The sequence below is a fragment of the Sarcophilus harrisii genome, chromosome 2, assembly GCF_902635505.1.
Source record: "Sarcophilus harrisii chromosome 2, mSarHar1.11, whole genome shotgun sequence".
Classification (NCBI taxonomy): Eukaryota; Metazoa; Chordata; class Mammalia; order Dasyuromorphia; family Dasyuridae; genus Sarcophilus; species Sarcophilus harrisii.
In genome coordinates, this window is record NC_045427.1 from 336,130,911 (window position 1) to 336,151,886 (window position 20,976).

Genomic DNA, 20,976 nt, shown 5'->3' on the forward strand with positions numbered 1-20,976 from the left:
ACTAAACTAAGCATTTTCTTTCATCGAAGAAGATGGACATTCAATACAACAAGTGAATGCCATTCATTTCTGACCTAAACAAAAAACAAAAAATTTGACCTTCATAAAGCATAAAAAGGTAAAAAGAAAACAATTTTTGAGAACCATATTACAGAGAGTACATGTATAATTTAAATTTACTTTTATAATATAAAAAAGAATCTAGAGGTGGGAAGGGGATTGTATCAGAAAAGGAGAAAGGAAGAAGCAAAGAAAACCTATAATAATTGAAGGAAAAAAGGGAAGGGGATAAACATTGTGTGACTCTCACATCAGATCTGGCTCAAAAAGAAAATATTAGACATTTGCTTTCACAGAGAAACTTCTCTCACCTTATTAAAAAAAAAAGAAAAGGGAAGGGATAGGCTAAATAGAAGGGAAAACAGAAATAGTAGAAGAAAGGTATAAAAGAAAGGGGGAGAAACTCTAAAGAGGGAGGGCTACTTGAGTCAAGTGGTGCTCATAAGTAAAATGCTGGGGAAGAGGAAAAGGGGAAAAGAAAAGAGAAAAGTATAATTTGGTGTTCATAAGATGGCAGGAAATACAGAATTAATATTGTATACCATAAATATGAATGAGGTGAACTCTCTCATAAAGCAGAAATGGATTGCAGACTGGATTACAAGTCAGAACTCTACAATATGTTGTTTATGAGGAAATATATTTAAAGCAGAGTGAAACATAAAGAGTAAAGGTTTAAGGCTGGAGCAGAATCTATAATGCTTCAGGTAAAGTAAAAAAAAAAAACAGAAAGAAAAGTAAAGGAAAGAACTGATAAAAAAAAAAAAAAGCAGGAGAAGCCATCCTTATCTCAGATCAAGCAAAAGCAAAAATTGATCTAACTGAAAGAGATAAGGAAGGAAACTATATCTGGCTAAAAGGTACCACAAATAATGAAGCAATATCAACATATAACTAAACATATATCCACCAAGTGGTACAGCATGGAAATTCCTAAAGGAGAAGTTAAGAGAGCTGCAAGACAGCAAAACAATAATAGTACAAGATCTCATTCTTGCACTCTCAGAACTAGATAAATCAAACCACAAAATAAATAAGAAGTTAGATAAATAGAACACTAGAAAAGTTAGGTATGATACATCTTTGGAGAAAACTAAATGGAGACAGAAAGGAGTACACTTTTTCTTTTCGGCAGTTCATGGAACCTACACAAAAATTGGCCATATATTACGACAAAAATACCTTAAATTCAAATGCAGAAAGGCAGAAATAGTAAATAGAAATAGTAAACGCATCCTTTTCAGATCACGATGCAATAAAAATTACATTCAATAAAAGGCAGGGGAAAATAGACCAAAAAGTCTAAATAATCTCATCTTAAAGACTGAATGGGTGAAACAGCAAATCATAGATACAATTAATAATTTCATCCGAGAGAATGACAATGAGACAACATATCAAAATGCAGACAAAGCAGTAATAAGGGGAAATTTTATATCTCTAGATTCTTACTTGCATAAAATAGAGAAAGAGAAGATCAATGAAGCGTACTTGCAACTAAAAAGGCTAGAAAAAGAGCATATTAAAACCCCCAATCAAATACTAAACTTGAAATTCTAAATTAGATTAGAAAAAGGGAAATCAAATTGTTAGTCTCAAAAAGAAAAGGGAGAATGTTCCACCCATGAAGAGGAAATTAGAGCAATAATTAGGAGTTATTTATTCAACTTTATGCCAATATAATAGAGGAATGCCTACAAAAATATAGATTGCCTAGATTAACAGAAGAGGAAACAAATTACTTAAATACTTCAATTTTAGAAAAAGAAATACAACAACCTGTGGCCTTCTCTTCTTTAAAATATAATATAATGGTTCTCTCTGGGAGCAGGTTTCTTGGGGAGGTTTTCTGGAGGCAGCCTTAGTTTCAGTTCAGAGTAATAATCACTCCAAGGGTAGCATAGACAATGAAGCAATATCAATAATAAACATATATGCACCAAGTGGCCTAGCAAATTAAGGAGAAATTAAGATAGTTGCAAGAAATAGACAGTAAAACTATAATAGTGGGAGATCTCAACCTTGCACTCTCAGAATTAGATTAATCAAACCACAAAACAAAAAAGAAAGAAGTTAAAGAAGCAAAGAGAATATTAGAAAAGTCAGGTATGATTGATCTTTGGAGAAAACTGAAAGGAGACAGAAAGAAGTATACTTTCTTCTCAGCAGCTCATGTAACCTCTACAAAAATTGACCATATATTAGGACATAAAGACCTCAAAATTAAATGCAGAAAGGCAGAAAAATAGTAAATGCATTCTTTTCAGATCATGATGCAATTAAAAATTACATTCAACAAAAAGCTTGGGGTAAATAGACCAAAAAGTAATTGGAAACTAAATAATCTCATCTTAAAGAATGAATGGGTGATCACAGCAAATCATAGACACAATTAATAATTTCACCCAAGAGAATGACAACAATGAGACAATATACCAAAATTTATGGGATGCAGCCAAAGTGGTAATAACAGGAATTTTTATATCCCTAGAGGCTTACTTGCATAAAATAGAGAAAGAGAAGATCAATGAATTGGGCTTGCAACTTAAAAAGCTAAAAAAAGAGCAAATTAAAAACCCCCAATCAAATACTAAACTTGAAATTCTAAAATTAAAAGGAGAAATTAATAACATTTAAAGTAGAAAAAAACTACTGAATTAATAAATAGTTTTATTTATAACACTATATGTTTTATGTTTTATGAAAAAAACCAACAAAATAGATAAACCTTTGGTAAATTTGATTAGAAAAAGGAAAAAGGAAAATCACATTGTTAGTCTTAAATATGAAAAGGGAGAACTTTCCACCAAAGAAGAGAAAATTATAGCAATAATTAGGAGTTACTTTGCCCAACTTTATGGGCAATAAATAACCTAAGTGAAATGGGTGACTACCTTCAAAAATATAGGCTGCCCAGATTAAGAGAGGAAGAAGTAAATTGCTTAAATAGTCCCATTTCAGAAAAAGGGAGTTGATTAATAGCTTTTTCTATTTCTTTTTCTGAAAATTTTTCTGAAAATTATTTCTTGAAATTATTTCTGAAAATTATTAATCAACTCCCTAAGAAAAATCCCCAGGACTAGATGAATTTACATGTGAATTCTACCAAACATTTAAAGAACAATTAACTCCAACGCTATATAAACTATTTGAAAAAATTGGGAATGAAGGACTCCTACCAAATTCCTTTTATGACACAGATATTTTACTGATACCTAAACCAGGTAGGTTGAAAACAGCAAGAAAATTATAGACCAATATCCCTGATGAATATTGATGCAAAAATCTTAAATAAAATATTAGCAAAAATCATCCCCAGGATCAAGTAGAATTTATACCAGAAATGCAGGGGTGGTTCAATATTAGGAAAACTATTAGAATAATTGACTATATCAATAACCAAATTAACAAAAGCTATATGATCATCTCAATAGACACAGAAAAAGCATTTGCTAAAATCCAACATCCATTCCTATTAAAAACACTGGAAAATATAAGAATAAATGGGCTTTTCCTTAAAAAACCATCAGTAAGCATGATATGTAATGGGGATAAACTGGAACCATTCCCAATAAGATCAGGAGTGAAACAAGGTTTGCCCACTATCACCATTACTATTCAATATTGTATTAGAAATGCTAGCTTTGGCGAGAGTTGAGAAATAAATTAAAGAAAAATTAACTATGTTGACAAGAAAGATCAAAACACACATTCAAAAGATGACAAAGTCAAAGCTCCTACATCTAAAGCCTCCAACAAAAATAAGAATTGGACTCAGACCATGGAAGAGCTCAAAATGAATTTTGAAAATCAAGTAAGAGAGATAGAGTAAAAGTTAGGAAAATAATTGAAAAGTGCTTTTAAAAAAAAAAGAAGAAAAATTAAAGAATTGAGAGAGGTACAAAAGGAAATATAAAAAGCTAATGAGGAGAATGCCTTAAAAAACAGAATTGGCCAATTGAGAAAGGATGTACAAAAGCTCACTGAGAAAAATTCTTAAAAATTAGAATTGAGCAAAGGGAAGCTAATAATTTTGTGAGAAATCAAGATACAATAAAACAAAATCAAAAAAATTGAAAAATAGGAAACAAAGCAGGTCAAATTTGGTTTGCATGCTGATCAGCAGTGGTTTCCAGCCAAAGAGTGGCTACTGCATTAATAGCCTGGACAATATAGGGAGAAATATAGGGAGAAAAAAAGACAAAACAAAAAATAAAGCAGTTCTTAAAATCAATAGACCAAACTTACTTGAGGTGAAATGAAGAGACTAAGAAGACTAGGTTAATTAACTTGGCCAGAATCAAACAGGAAATATCTGAAGTTGGATTTGAACTCAGATGTCCCTGACTCCAGATCCAGTGCCCTAGCCATTGTGCCAACTAAATGCCTCCTAACTGTTCTGGGTATTTTCTCTGGCTGTCCTTCATGCCTGCAATGCTTTTCCTCTTCAACTTTGATTAGTACTTCCTTTAATTAGCTTCCTGTAAAAGGTGAGATTTTAGTTGGTAATCTCACCTTTTACAGGAAGCTATCTCCCAAATCCTCTTAGTTCTAGTGCCTTCCTTCTGCTAATTAATTATTTCTAGCTATTCTATGTATAGTTTGCTTTGTATATGTTTAATTGTATGTTGTCCTCCCAATTAAACTGTAAGCTCCTTGAGGACAGAAACTGTTTTTTGCCTCTTTCTGCATCCCCAATGTTTAGAACAGTGCTTGGCACATATTAAGAACTTAATTTTTGTAGAAAACAAGTAGGAACTATATGTTCTATTATTTCTTTCATTAAAAGTGAAATTGAAGCTCAGAGAAACTAAGTACCTTGTCCATGGTTACATACCTAATAAGTGCCATTAGGTTTTTTTAAGTTCACAAAAGCATTCTATTATAAATCTAAACCTCACAGAAACCTGTGTGATATAACCATTCTCATTTTGTAGGTGAATAATTGTAGAAAATTTAAAATAATTAGAATCAGAATATATCAGAATTGTAAAGGGCTTTCAAGAGCATTAAAGCCCTCCCCCATCAATTTTGTTGTTATTGGTCAGTTGTGTCTGACTCTTCATAACTTGATTCAGAATAGTTTGCCATATCCTCTCTCCAAATCACTTTGCAGATGAAAAAATTAAGACAAATAGTATTAAATGACTTGTCCAGGATCTCATAGACATTAAGTTTCTGAGGCCAGATTTGAACTTAGGAATTTAAGTCTTTCTGCCTTGAAATTAAAGCCCAAAGAAGTTCCATTGTCATCCATGGTCACACAGATAGTAAGTGGAAAAGAATAATTTTAAATCCTGGTCACTTCAGTTCTCACTTCACAAAGTTCTCAGGTCTTGTGTTCTCAGGTCTTCTCTTGTTGGAGTTTCCTTGGGGTCTCTGGAGGCATTTCAGTTCAGTAATCACAAGTGTGGCCAGGTATTAAAGTCCAAATCTTTTATTGTCTCTTTCTAAGTCTTGTCTCCTTTCCTAGGGCCCAGTTAGCTTTCTTAAAGGCCTATCTCTCTTCTTTGTTCCGAGAGTTTAAGCTCCTGCTACCAGTCCTTTGTCTTCTCTGCTGCCAGCTTCTTGAGGTCCGCCTGAATGTGTCTTGGTTTCTGTGGGGGAGTGAGGAGGACTGCCACCACTTCTCTGGTCTTCCCTAGTTCTCCCCGCCTGCCTTCTCTGGCTTCTGAATCTCCCAACTGCCTTCTCTGGCATCTGAATCTCCCTGACTGAATCCTGGTTGAGGCTCCTAGTTTATATATGCTCTCTTAAAGGTGTGAATTTTGTGGAATTATAGTAAGTACTAAGTACATGTACTAAACTAGAAAACTGTTAAACATCATGCTAAATTAGATTAAATTAGATATTGTCTCTTTCTATTCTACTGACTTATTTCAAGTTCTGGCCCATAACAATTTTGCACTTACATTTAAATAGAAAAACAGGCTAAGACAGCAGACAAGATATATTCACCAAAAAGATGAATGTTGAAGGGGATGTGGAAAAACTAGGATACCAACACATTGTTAGTAGAGTTGTGAACTAATGAAACCATTCTGGAGAGTAATTTGGAACTATGCCCAAAGGACTATAAAATTGTGCATATATACCCTTTGACTCACCATTGCTTCTACTAGATCTATATCCCAAAGAGATCATTAAAAAGAGAAAAGGACCCACCTGTGCAAAAATGTTTATAATGGCAAAGAACTGGAAACTGCGTGGCTGTCCATCAGTTGAGGAATAGCTGAATAAGTTATGGTATATGAATGGAATCAAATATTATTCTATATGAACTGATAAAGCAGGCTGATTTCAGAAAAGCCTGGAAAGACTTACATGAAGTGATGCTAAGTGAAGTGAATAGAACCAAAAGAACACTCTATACAGCAAGATTATGTGATGATCAATTGTGATAGATGATTCAAGTCAAGTCAATTCCAAAGATTTGTAATGGAAAGAGTCATCCACATTCAGAGAGAACTATGGAAACTGATTATAGATCAAAGCACCTTTTTGTTGTAGTTATTGTTGTTTGCTTGGTTGATTTTTCTTTCTTGTGTTTTTTTCTTTTGATGTGATGTTTTTGATATGATTTTTTTTTGGCATATTGATGAATATGGATATATATTTAGAATTACACATTTAGCCTATATTAGACTGATTGCTGTCTAGGGGAATGGGAGAGGGAGAAAACTTTGGAACACGAGGTTTTACAAAGGTGAATGCTGAAAACGATCTTTGCATGTATTATTGTTTAAAAAAAAAAGCATTACCTTCATTTTGTATAAGCAAGTAGTTACTTGCAATTGAAAAATTACTCAGACCATCTGCATCCATAGACTATGGAGTATGTATCACAACATAATATTTTCACTTTTGTTGCTATTATTTGTTTGCATTGTTCTGTAGGGTTTTTTCCTTTTTAATCTGATTTTTCCTGTGTAGCATGATAATTGTGGAACTATATATAGAAGAATTGCACATGTTTAATATATATTGGCTATATATTGCATTACTTGCCATTTAGGGGAGGGGATAGTGGGAAGGAGGGAGAAAAAACTATCAATGCATCATGTTTTAAAAATAAAAAGCTTTTTGAGACACCTAGGTGGTGCAGTGAATCTAGAGTACCAGCCCTGAAGTCAGGAGTACCAGAGTTCAAATCTGGACTCAGACACTTAACACTTCCTAATTGTGTGACCCTGAGCAAATCACTTAACCCCAATTGCCTTAGCAAAAAAATAAATAAAAAGCTTTTTTAAAAAAAGAATGAAAAAATTTTTTAAATTTTTTTAAAAAAAGAATTTTTAATACAAAAGTTCCAGTCTCCAAATATTTGAGTATTATTTAAAGTTTAGCTGTTCCACAGAACATAAAAATAAATAAATAAATACAATCATCTCAAGGTAAATTTCTCTTAAGAAACATCCTATCCAAAATATAATTTCATTTGCCCAATGTATGCTGCAGATCAACTCAATCTTGGAATAAACGTGACAGAACCTATATGACAAAGACATTTTAATGAAGCTACAACAATATTTGTGAGGTTAATATGTTGGAATGTAAAGAGAATATACATATAGAAACCTCAATATCCTCGACATTTCCCCACTACTACTACTACTTTCTTTAAATCTATGAAATGTAAAGCTGTATCATATAGGATTTGAATAGTTCTCAGAGCAGTCTGATTCTATTTCTCCTTGCTTAAATTACTAAAGTTTCTTGTGGCTTATGTGACAGTACAGTTATCCTTCTATATTATAAACGTTAAGGGCACAGTACCCAAGTAAAATTTTTTGACCCTCCCTTTGTACCAGAGAAATCTTTTTTTTTTCTTTTATAGATATTTACAACATCTTATTGACAATTTTGATTAATTATTTGGTCACAGGCTCTGTTATCTGCTGATCCTCCCCTGTAGTCTTTAGTATCCACAAAACTCCCGTTTAATTTCTTGTGCTGACACATGATACATTGAAACACGAAAGGAAAAGCCATGATGTAGAAGGGAAACTGGTTTGAGCCCTCTTTCAGCTCCTTCAACTCTATTCTGAGAATGAATTATTTCTATACCATCTGATTTAGGGGAAAAGATTAATTATTTCTTCCTCCATAAGTGATACAACTTCCTCCATAAGTTGTTAGCAATACAGTTTAACTTCCATAAATTATTCTTGTTAAACACAGTGTTTGAAAAGGAAATGTGGAACAATATAGAAAAAATCCCACCTGGTTTTTCAAAGTGCTCTTCAAAGGACAGAGTTCTGGATAAAACAAGTATTAGTGCTTCTTTAAACTGGTCGAAGTATACCTAAGTGGAAAAAAATTGAATTAAGTTGCCATCCAAAGAATAAACAAGCACATAAATAATAGGTTTATAGAAAGTCACAATTTCTCTTTACTTTGGGTTTGTTTTTGTTTTTTTTTTCCCCGATTTTTTCTTAAATATAGGAGAGGGAAAAAAGAATTATCTTTTTAACCTTTCTACCATTAGTTTCAAAAGAGATATTTCCCCCATTTGCTAAAAAGAAAGTCATTTGGCAAAAATAAAAAACAAAAAAAGCCCCTTTTGCAATATTAGAAAAATTATTTTATCTTGTTTTCCATTTTTCTTTATGTTTAAGGTAAGTAGGCACAAACTATAGCAGAAAAAATAAGGGAAACCTCCTTAGGGATTGTGAGATACTAGAATAACTTAAGTGATATCATTTTAGCCTGCTTTTCAGATTGAGTGAAAAAGCAATTATCTTTCCCAAATGATTTGAATGATTAGAAGCAAAGAATAGATTTTTCCCTCTCTTGGTCTATTTCAGTCTGAGGATTCTGTAAACATAGATGAACAAGAAGAGCATTTATTTTAGAACTATTTCTTCAGTTCCTTTAAATAAAATTGTCTAACTGAAAAGGAAGTTCATCAAGAAATTAGAGCTAAAAGATAACTGTATAAATATGTATGTGTATACTATACAATATATATATATATACTATATATATATACTATACTATATGTATACATATATACAGCATATATATATATATATATATATATATATATATATATAGTACTTAACATATATTTTAACATATTTAACATATATTGGACTATCTGCCATCTACGGGAGAGGGGGGAAGGAGGGGAAAATTTGGAACGCAAGATTTTGCAAGGGTCAATGTTGAAAAATTACCCATGCATATGTTTTGTAAATAAAAAGCTATAATAATATTAATAATAATAATAAAAGAAATAAGAGCTAATATTACATTCAATGCCAAAAACTTTTATGGAATTTTTACCGTTATCAAATTTATTTTTACTGTAGATAAGTTAAATTATGTAACCTCATATCTGAAAAAGAGGGAAACATAAAATTCTCATATTGTAGGATAGAATTACCTAGGATAGACCACTTTAATTCTAGAATAATTATTAACAATTTTATAATGTGTGTGGTTGTCAATATGAAAGTGAAAATGAGGTTCTGTTTTTGTTTTTTTGAAAATGGGGTTTTTAAGATGTACTAATCACAAAACAAAGTATTTTCTACTTATAATACTTATAAAACTATGGTTTGGATAAGTGTAGAGTAGAATAGCCTTAGATTAAGGAAGACTTGGACACAAGTCCTATTTTTTGACCTTAGATATTTTAGATGAATCAATTAACTTCTCAGAGTCCCAACCAACTTGATACTCCTTACCAAGGAACTCTCCATCTCCGCTGGGAGAATGAGGAAGCAAGAAGTTATATCCTCCTAGAGTATAAATAGATATACTACCTTCCTAACTATTGTTTTTAATATGTCCTTTAAGTATTAACATGAGCTATATATTTGCCCACTTGAAAAGACAAGAAATTTACTCAAAATTTAACATTTCAACAATACATTTTTAATCAGGTGACTAAAGATTTCCTTAAAAAGAAAAGGGGAATCACAACTCTTATCTGTCTCAAACTAATAATATTGGATTTTACTTGCTTGAATCAACTAGGGATGTGTTTTTTTTTAATGATACCATCTTTGTACTTATGGGCTTTTTAAAGTAAAAAAAAAAAAACATATTTTAAAGGCATTAATTGATTAAATTTTTAAAAAATCCTTCCAAATTGGGGATCACTTTTTTTCAACTGGGAATTATGGACCTAAGAAGTTACCTAAGGACCTAAGGCACGGTCGCCTGGCATCAATTAATCCATTTTGTTTTGTTAGAGTAAACACAAGTTTAAACTACTTTATATCTTTACAGACACACACACACACACACACACACACATACACACACACACACACACACACACACACACACACTAGTGGCAGAGATGAGTCAACCCAATTTTTTTGATATCCTACATTCCAATACATTAATGCTCCATTCCTTACCCAGCAAGAAATTCCTTGAAATAAAGAATTAATTTTTTTAAAGGACAAAAAAAAAAAGTTACAAAACTATCCAAACTAATCTCAAAGTACATGGATTACCTTGTACCAATAAGATTCCACTTCTACAAAAAGGGAGTAGGATACTTAAGTACTACCAAATTCAGTCATTAAAGTTATCCAGGATTAAGTATTTTTTTATATCTTTCCATTTTCCCATACTGTTTCACTCATTCTCTTATTTGCATCTACATAAATTCACATAACTCTATAATTCTATGTATTTTTCATATTCTCTTACATTTGTATACCAGTTTGTTTACCCATTCTCCAATATATTATCATCAACTTTGTTTCCATTTCTTTGCTACTACAAAAAATGCTGGATTTACTATTTGCTCTATTTAGGACTTTTTATATTTGAGTACCTTGTGATTTATGACTAGCAGTAGAGTCAGTATGAACCTAACTCAAACAGACTTGTTGAAAATTAGAGGGGCAGCTAGATGGTGCAGCCCTAAAGTCAGAAGGACCCGAGTTCAAATCCATCCTCAGACTCTTGCTAGCTGTGTGACCCTGGGCACGTCACTAAACCTCAATTGCCTTTTCAAAAAGATTATTAATAGTTTGTAATTCTATTGAGAAGTGTTTGTTCATATTGTTTGACCACTTCCATATTGATATTTTAATTTTCTCATGTTTACCTATATATCACAGATATCAAATCCTCAACTGAGAAACTTGATATAGAGAATTTTTTCCTAGTGAACTAACTACTTCCCTTCTTTATCTAGTGGCATTAATTTTGTTCAAATAAATGCTTTTCAATTTCATGTGACTGTAGTTATCTATTTTATATTCTTTGCTTTTCTAGGAATTCTCTCCCCCTCCCTTTACCCATGGTGGCAAAAAGATACCCGGTTCCTTCTCTTTTTTTTTTTTTTACAAGGTGGTAAGATCTTTAATATTAAGCTCACTTAATATTAAGCTTTTCTGTTCATTATGATATGACATAAGAGATTGATTCACATCTACATTCTGTCAGGCAGTTTTCCCAATAATTTTTTCAAATAGGGAGTTCTTTCCTAGGTAATTCATGTTTTGGGATTTATTATACATTGGGTAATATTCAGTTCAACTATTTTTGTTTTTTCCTTGTCTAGTCCATTCCATTGATTTATTATTAAATATGAAGTGTGTGAAGGGGAAATAATGAGTAAAAATATTAAAGCTAGAATGGGACCAGACTAGGAAGAGCTTTAAATGTGAAACAGAACAATTTATATGGGATCATAGAGATTATAGAGAACAAATGGAGTTCACTGAACAGGGAAATGAACAAACTTGCTGGTACATGATTTATTGTGCTATAAGAAATGAAGAAAATGATTTCAGAAAAATCTGGCAAAAGCAGTTCATATAAGCTGCTACAAAATGAAATGAATAGAACAGGAGAATATTGTAGACAATAAAAACAGTATTGTAAGGATAATCAACTATGAAAGACTTAGCTACTCTGATACAATACAAACCAAAGGACTCATGATGAAAAATGTCATCCATCTCCAGAGATCAGAGTGAAGATTAAAGTATAATTTTTTTCTCTATTTTTTTGCTTTTTTTTTTTTTTTTTTGCAATATGACTAATATAATTGATCGCCTTCTCAATGGGAAAGGGGAAAACAAAAGAAGGGAATTTTGGCACTCAAATTTTTTTAAATGAATGCTTTAAATAATTGGTTTTATAAGAATTAATACAAAAATGGCAAGACTTGGCAACTAAATTAATATGCAGAGTGAAGAAAAAGGAGTCAAAGATGATGCTAAAGCTTTGAACATGGAACATGATTATTTTGTCAGTTTATGTCAACCTATTAATCTTAAACCTTTTCCAGGAAAAAAAAAAAATCTGCAAACATAATAGGCAGAGAATAGACTCTTCTCCTTACTTTACTCATGAGAATGTAGCCCTATTGTCCCAGATATAAACTAAGAGGTTAGTTGTCTTGTGCCCTGAATTTCCTAACCTGCATATAAGTGGCAAGAGGAAAAATAGTACATTAAAGGGAAAGGAGAGAAAGCCAAAGAAGTTTATTGTTTATGACTATGAGAAATGAATATTTTGGCATTTTCTCCAAATTCCTTTCCATCTTTGCCTATTTGGATTCCTAAATCCATGGGACTCCGAGTTCCTATTCAGAGTAATAGGATTTAGGGTTCAAACCATCATCATATTTATATGGAGTGATCACTCCCTTTTCAATGATTGCTATTAATATAAGCAATAATACATTTATCTTGAGCTAGTCACAGTAGTAAATACATAATTATAAAACATGGCATCGTGGATCAAAGTCACTTTCTCTAAAAATGTTCAGTCCTCCAAATTCCTACCTTCCCTCCTCCACAAGAAATTATGTGCTAGATGTAGAGTAAGTACTTTACAGAAATATCAGTGTATCGAGTACAACATATAGAGTACTCACTATAGAGTCCCTCCCTTTATTTAGGAGCACAAAATAATTTCTAAGTTTGTATGTGGGATTGTATGTGGGGAGGAAAGCATATATAGTTCAGTAGTGACTGTCCCTTAGGATTGTTTTCAGAAAAGGAGGAGATAGTAAGTAGACGGCAGGGGAAAACAAATAAAAGTTGTAACATTAAATACATAAGAAAAAATAAATGCCTAATGCTCTACAAGATAAAGCAAAAAAGAAAACAACTGATTAATATATAATGAATAATTTCTCTAAATTAGTGAAAAAGGCATTAATGGATTTTAAAAACTAAAATACTTAAGTGGATAAAAATGTAATAGAGGAAAAACAAAGGGAAATATCAAAAGAACACAAGCAATACTAAACAAATCAAAGCAAGTGACTTCAAAATCAGGAAGAGAAATGCACAAGAATCATAGATATTCCAGAAAATCATGACAAATTTTAAAAAACAAGTTCAATACCATTAATTAGGAAATGATAAAAGTAAAACTGTCCAAAATTTGTGGTCACAGCAAACAAATAATTGAAAAGAATCCAAAGATTCTTTCCATACAACCATACAAAACAAGCGAATACAAACATGCTTTAAACTACCTTAAACTACTAAACTTTAAGCTGTCGAAAGATCTTAAAATATGAAGAAAAAAAATTGCCCCATAGAATTTATGGAAGATAATATATTCTAAAAACTAATGAAGTTCAACTGAAAATTACATACCCTATAAAACTAAGCCTACTTACTAATGGGAAAAAAAAAAAAAAACCAACAGATTTGAGAATATTTAACTTGTAAATATCCTAAACAATAGAAGTACAAGACAGCTAAATAAAAACTACCAGGGAAATAATGACAACCATAGTAAGTATAACACAAATAATAATGGCTAACAGTTTGTAAAGCATGTTATATCATTTATTACAGTAAATTTATTTTTATTATATAGATAAAAAAAACTGGGACCGAGATTAGGTGATTTGTGTAGCGCTTGTCTGAAGCAGCATTAATATAAAATTTTCCTGACTCCCAATCCAACATTGTAATAAAATTCTTTTGTTGGTCTTTTTAAACAAGAGACAAAAGGACTCTTATCATTTATTAAGTACCTACTTTATTCTCTATTATACTCTATAATATTGTGCTAAGTATTATATCCCTAATACTTAGCACAATATTATAGACAACAACCACAAAAAATATTCCCAGCTCAAAGTCTAATGAGAGAAATAACATGCTAACAACTATACACAAATAAATAATAAACTCAGAAGGAAACCATTAAGTTTCTAAGGTTTCTTATGGAAAGGAGGGCTTTTGCTAAGATTTAAAGGAAGTCAGGTTTATTTTATATCTGAAATTTGCAAGTTGTTAAGTTTCAAATAGTTTAAGTTATCTTTCTTGAGTTCTTCAAGTAAACAATAATCATATCCACAAAAAGAGGGTGATTTTGCTTTCTTCTTTGACTTTAATATTTTTTTCTTTTCATATTATGATAGCTAGCATTTCTAGCATAATAACTGGTCTTGGTTTTGGTCTTGATAAATTACTTATTTTAGAAAAAGCCCTATTTATTTCTGTGCTTTCTAGTGTTTTTAACAGGAATTGGTCGTGTATATTTTTCAAAAGCTTTTTCTGAACGTATGGAAATAATTGTGACTTTTTTTTTGTTTTTGTCATGTCTAAAAGTTTCAAATAAGTTTATAATTTCTGTAGAACTGAAGCAGTGCTATATTCCTAGTATAAATCCAGCCTAGTCATAGTATATGATCTTTGTAATATACTATTGGGATCTGATTGTTAGTATTTTATTTTTAAATGTGCATCAACATTCATCAGGGAAATTGGTCTATAGTACTGTTTCAATTCTCCCTAGCTTAGATATTAAGATTTTATTTGTGTCATATAAGGTATTTAGTAGAATAATTTTCTTTCCATAATCTTTACCTAGAAGGGAAAGGGATAAAGGGGTCAGAAAAAAAAATTTTTAAAGATCATTCTCCCCTTATATATAGTTGTAAAAATTGCCTGACCTTGGTCTTTTTTTTTATGGTATATTTGGATCATAGGCACAATATCTATTCCTATTTATTTAAACATTTTCTTGCTGATAATCTTGCTGATTAAAATTTATTATTATTTATTAATTGAATGGAATATACAAGACCCAATGGATGTGGGTCAATGAATATGAATAATTCTCTTTTTTTCTTTTTTTTTTTTTAATAGCCTTTTATTTACAGGTTATATGCATGGATAACTTTACAGCGTTTATCTCGTTGCTGAGGATGGCCAGGTCCATCAGAACTGGTCATCATATAGTATTGTTGTTGAAGTATATAATGAACTCTTCTTGGTCCTGGCTCATTTCACTCAGCATCAGTTCGTGTAAGTCTCTCCAGGCCTTATATGAATAATTCTCAAATGAAGAATTGTATGTTTTTAATAACCATATGAAAGAATAATATATCTCTAAAATTACTCTTCAGAAATGAAAATCAAAATATCTGAAAGCCTTTTACAATCAACAAAAATAATAAAACATTTATTAGCTATTAGTCAACAAAACAGTAGCAAGAAAATTAGGGCAACATAGGTGTCACTATGGATAAAGCACCTGGAATCCTGAGGTCAAATTTGACCTTACCCTCTGTTGCCTCAAGTTTTAGCATCCATTCCTCAGGATTGTTGTGAGGACCAACATTTAGCATAGTATTTGGCAACCAGTAAGCAATGTTAAAAATGTTAGTTTTATATCATTATTACAGCACAAAAATGATACACTGAGTAGAGTGCACAGAGAACACAGAACTAGTTCAGCAACAAGAAAAGCAGAAACATAATTTTAACCATAATTTGTCAATAACAAAACCACTGACTATTTCAACAGATGCAATCCTTTATTACATCATTGCAATAGTCCACTGGTAGGTTGGTCTGCTTCAAGTTTCTCACTACTCCAGCCCATCCTCTGATTTTCCTAAAATGCATGTTCAACCAGTGTTCCTTCCTACATGCCCATGGCTTCCTATAACTTTCAATATCAAATACAATATCACAATTGTATCACAAATACAATTTCACAATCTAAGAAATAAGAAGCAGGCTCCAAACAGACTAAAACAGATCCAAATCTAGATATCCTATCCAGAAGCATGACATTAAAACAACATTCTATACTGTAATTAACAGTGGAAGAATGAATAAACCAAAGGGAAAGTTAGATGGTGAAGTGGACAAAGCACCGGCCCTGAAATCAGAAGGACCCGAGTCCAAAATACTTAACCTCAAAATACTTAACATTTATTAGCTGTGTGACCCTGTGCAAGTCATTTAACTCCAGAGGCCTCACCCCCCCCAAAAAAAAAAGCATGAATAAACAAAAACAGAACAAAAATTACACTATAAAGAGCTGTTATGAAGACAATAATACCCAAAGTAAAAATCTGAAAAATAAAGAGAATGACTCAAAAACACTTCACAGTTTGGACACAACTAGAATTTCTAAAAGAAATGAAGCAAGATTTTTTAACAGTTAAAAGTATTTTATAGATGAATTAAACAGCAAAAATGTTTGTAGCAGCCCTTTTTGTAGTGGATTTTGTCAGGGATGCATAAATATTTCAACATTAAGAAAACAATAAAATATACTATAAACCAAAAAACAGAAGACCACATGATAATTTCAATTAGATTAAAATAAAGCCTTTGACAATGCACAACATTCACTTATGCTAAAAACCTTGCACAAAGCATAGGCAAGGGACCTTTTCACAACTCATCTGACAATGGGTTAGTATTCCTCTTTCCATTATCTTTCCAAGTTGACTATTCCCAACTTTTATCATCTGTCAATTTGCAAGGTGTTGGGGAAAACCAATTTCCATTTCTTTTATGATGAATGTTTTGGATCATTTTTCATATTTCAATTCATACAATTAATAATTGTTTTCTAAACTATCTACTTCTATCCTCTCATTAAAAAATTAAAATAAATGCTATAAAGAGAAAATGACCAATCTTGACTGCAGAAAACAGATAAAATACAATATTACCTATCCAATATTACCTATCCTGACAGAAAGATCATAATCTCTTAAAATACTTGAGACATTTTTATTCTGGACATCACTGTTTGTTTAGCCTATCTATGCATATTTGTTACAAGGATTTTTTCTTTTTGTTTCTCCTTGCTTTGTTGTGATTTCACTTTATTACTTGTTATTTTATTGATCTGATTTTTACCTTCTTGTTTTTAAACAGATTAACCAAAAGCTTATCAATCCTATTTGTTTTTTCAAAAAACTGGCGTTTAGCTTTATCATTTCTATAGGAATTTTTCTAGTTCATCTACCTCAATGTTTAACATCTCCTTTTTCATTTTAGATTTATGTTTGTTTATTTTTACTTAAAATTGTCATTTTCATTTCATTGTTTCTTTCTGTCTTAAGCTTTTTAGTTTTAATTTCTTCAGCAATTTGTTCAGTTTCATATTTATCTTTTTATTTAACTTCACTGACATTAAACTTCCCTGCCACTTTTGTATTATTTTAATGTTTCCTTTATGAATTTGGATGCAAATATGTTGTTTTCTACGGTATCTTTCAATGTTATGGAGTTTCCTTGTCTCTGTTTTATGTTTTGAATGTTTTTTTTTTTTTTTGCTTTTTTCTCCTAGCATGATTATAACCCCTAATTTTTAATGCATAATAAATCTTTTTCCAGGTCCTTGTTTTTATTCTTTGTATGACTTCTTAAAATTTTTTTTTGTTTTGAATTCACTTTATTTTGTACTTCCATTTGTCTCTAATGTTAAGAGTTTTTTCCAACTTATTTTTTCTTTCTTCCACAGTAAGCAGAATATTTTAGCTTAATCTTCAATAAAATGACCTGTTCCCAACTGTTCTCTCACCCTTATCCTTGGCTTCCATCTTGCATCTGATACCCTTTACTCTAGTTTGGGAATTTTATCACTTCCCTTTTTATTTCCTCTTATTTTCATCTGGTTATTTAATTCTTTCCTTTTTTTTCCCTTTTAGTTAAACAAGTGTAATCCTTCTTTTTCTTTTCTACATTTTCACATTTTCATTTTCTGTATCTTTTACTAGAAGGGATTTCTTTCCTACATTCTCTTCATTATTTATCTTCCCTTCCTTTCCATTTTAACCTTTCATTCTTGGTTCATGATCCTCATACTTATTTAATCTTTCTTTATTCTTGGTAATTTTCATAGGATTAAAACTTTACAAGTATTTGGGTTCTTTCTTTTAAAGAGTCTCTGTTATTGTCTCATATATTTTGTCTCTTAGATATCTTTTCCTGCTAGCTGAGCAGAGGGTTAGACAACAATTCGAACTTTTACCACGTATGGGTTCTTGGTGTTCCAAACCATGGGAAAAACTGAAAATGATTTATTTCAGCTACATTATTTCTATTTTTTGTTTTGAGAGGTTGTGAGGAAAAGAGAAAATAGATTTTTTTTACCTTGTTGGTCCTCAATTTTTTTTCATTAATTTCCTTGAGAATCTCTAAATGGATTCTGTTATTTTTTATTCTAGCTTTTTAAATAATGGTGGCTGGCTTGATTGATATGTCATTGAAATTAGACAATGTTTTCATTTTTGTGGAATTAGCTTGGTGTATTCATGAGCAATTAATATTTCTCCAATTACTTTTATCTATATCTGAGTAATTTCGTTGTATTCTTATGTATGTGTGTTAACAAAACAAATCTATCTTTATAAAAGCCAGCTAAAGTACCTTTATATGTCAATTTACATAAATATCTTTTCATACATAGATCATATTTTACTCATTGCATACTAACTAAACTTTTTTCCTCATTATTTTAAAACAAATTTAAAAAGAACACGTAGGCTGAAATACAAACATATGGCCAACACTACAGAATCATCTGTACAGAATTATACAACTCCTCGGAAAGTGTAAAATATTATTTCAAGGTAGCTTTACTTTAAGTGAAAACTACAATATAATTAGGCAGATCTATTTGAATTTCATCATCTTCAAGACCCAGAGTAAATATCATGCTATTGAACATATCCATTATTCAAATGAAAATGTCAATTGTAATGGGCAGATAACTTATAATATCAAGTTTTTACAAAGTTAGTCAATGATTCTGCTTCCCTATTTTATTATCATAAACTATTAGGATATCATATGATCCTAGGTGGCTTAATGGCTAAATGCTAGACAAAGTCTTTAAGAAACTAAGTTCAAATACTGTTTGGTACTTGCTGGTTGTCCTGGGTAAGTCACTAAGCCTCAAGTTTTTTCAGTTTTCAAATGTAGCTAATGTCTTGGTGTACTGTTATTTTGAGCAATTGTTTTGAGGATTAAATGGGATAACTTATGTAAAGTAACTTGCAAATCTTACGTAGCTGACACAAAACATACAGTTTGGCTCTGGTGTTCAAATCTGGTCTCAAACACTTACTAGATGTGTGACCTGGACAAGTCAATTAAGCCTACCTCAGTTTCCTAACCTGTAGATTGGGGATAATGGTAGAATCTGTAATTAAATGATATTTGTAAGGGACTTTGAAACCTAAATGAAACCTTTGAAGCACTAAATAAATAGAACTATCATTGCAAATAATAATATTTAATTAAATAATATTTTAAATAATAATAATAAAATAAACGGTTGCACATTTACTCCAATTCTAGGACAACTTCCCTAAGAAACAAAAAGTTTTTTGGTCCTAAATTCTAACATATATTAAATGAAGCTGCTTATTATAAGATAAAAAAAAAAAAGTAGGATAGGCAACTAATTAATGGGGATTTATTTAGGTTTTTATTTTATAACTGAAGTTCCATTAATGGTACATGAACATTATTAAAGTCAAACTTCATGACAATGTCACACTCAATATACTAATTTCAACTTGATGTGTGTTTGATTGGAGTTGTTGTAGTCCCTAGCTCATAGTAAACATTTTAAATGTTTGTTGACTGATGACCAATAAGAGTTATGTATCACTTTTTTGACTGGATGAGGAAGAAAAAATGGAGGAGGAAGTTGTGAACGGAAGTTTTTCAGTTGGTAAAAGATACAACGCAATTTATACCACATGGTAAAAGCCAGTCTCAACAGGTGTTGGTATTCATACTGGGGAAAGTAAAAAATGAAAAACAAATGTCCGACAATTTAAAAAATGACTGTAATGAATTGGAACATATTGACATGTGAGTTGTATTTCAAAATAATGGTATTTCAGATAAACTGTAGGGACTATTTTTTTTAATGTAATAAAATCTGAACATGACATTAATGTGAAAAATTCTAAATCTTATTCAAAAACTGTTTTGAGTTTTCAAAATGAAAAAAATTTCATGTTTTCCTTTTTTACTATTGTGGAAACAGGTAATATTATAAAATGCACATCCTTTACATTGAATTAAAAAATTCAGAAATGATAAGTTATTTGATAATGTATCCTTGGAGAATTTACCCTTTTCCTATTGGTGCAGTAAATTTAGTAATAAAACTAGACTTGGGGCAACTAGATAGCTCACTGGATAGAGCATCAGCCCTGAAGGACTTGAGTTCAAATCCTATCTCAGATATTTAACAAGTACTAGCTGTGTGACACTGTGACACTTAGCCCCAATTCCCTCACCAAAGGGAGAAAAAAGAATAAATTGTTACTTAATTACTATATGAACCTGAGGGGGGAAAAATGGATTCTCACTAGATTCTTTTCAATGGCTGCATTATAAGTATTGCTTACAATTTTTACATCTTTTATAATATAATAAAGTATATTTTTAAATGAAAAATATTGACAGCATTCACAAATCAAAGCAAACCAAACCACCCTTCCACATACTCTGACAAAACCAGAGGAAAAGAAATACCTTCCTTCTGCACCTATAATCTCAATTACATTCAAGAGATAAGTCAAACTATTTGGTTAGCATTAATGCACATATATATATCTGGGAGAAATCTTGCTCCATTCTGAATGATATATTATGCCAAAGCTCTTATTACCTACCTTCCCATACTTTTATATATTTT

General features: G+C 31.1%; 1 protein-coding gene across 2 annotated transcripts in view; it reads right to left on the bottom strand.

Annotated features, from left to right (window-relative positions):
• The window catches only part of LOC100914430 (ninein), a 103,939-nt gene that overhangs the window by 69,417 nt on the left and 13,546 nt on the right, over nt 1-20,976 (bottom strand). For both annotated transcript variants that reach the window (XM_031952924.1, XM_031952925.1), the window contains exon 3: nt 8,284-8,365. In XM_031952924.1, coding sequence (XP_031808784.1) covers nt 8,284-8,365 — 82 coding nt within the window. The remainder of the gene's footprint in view (nt 1-8,283; nt 8,366-20,976) is intronic.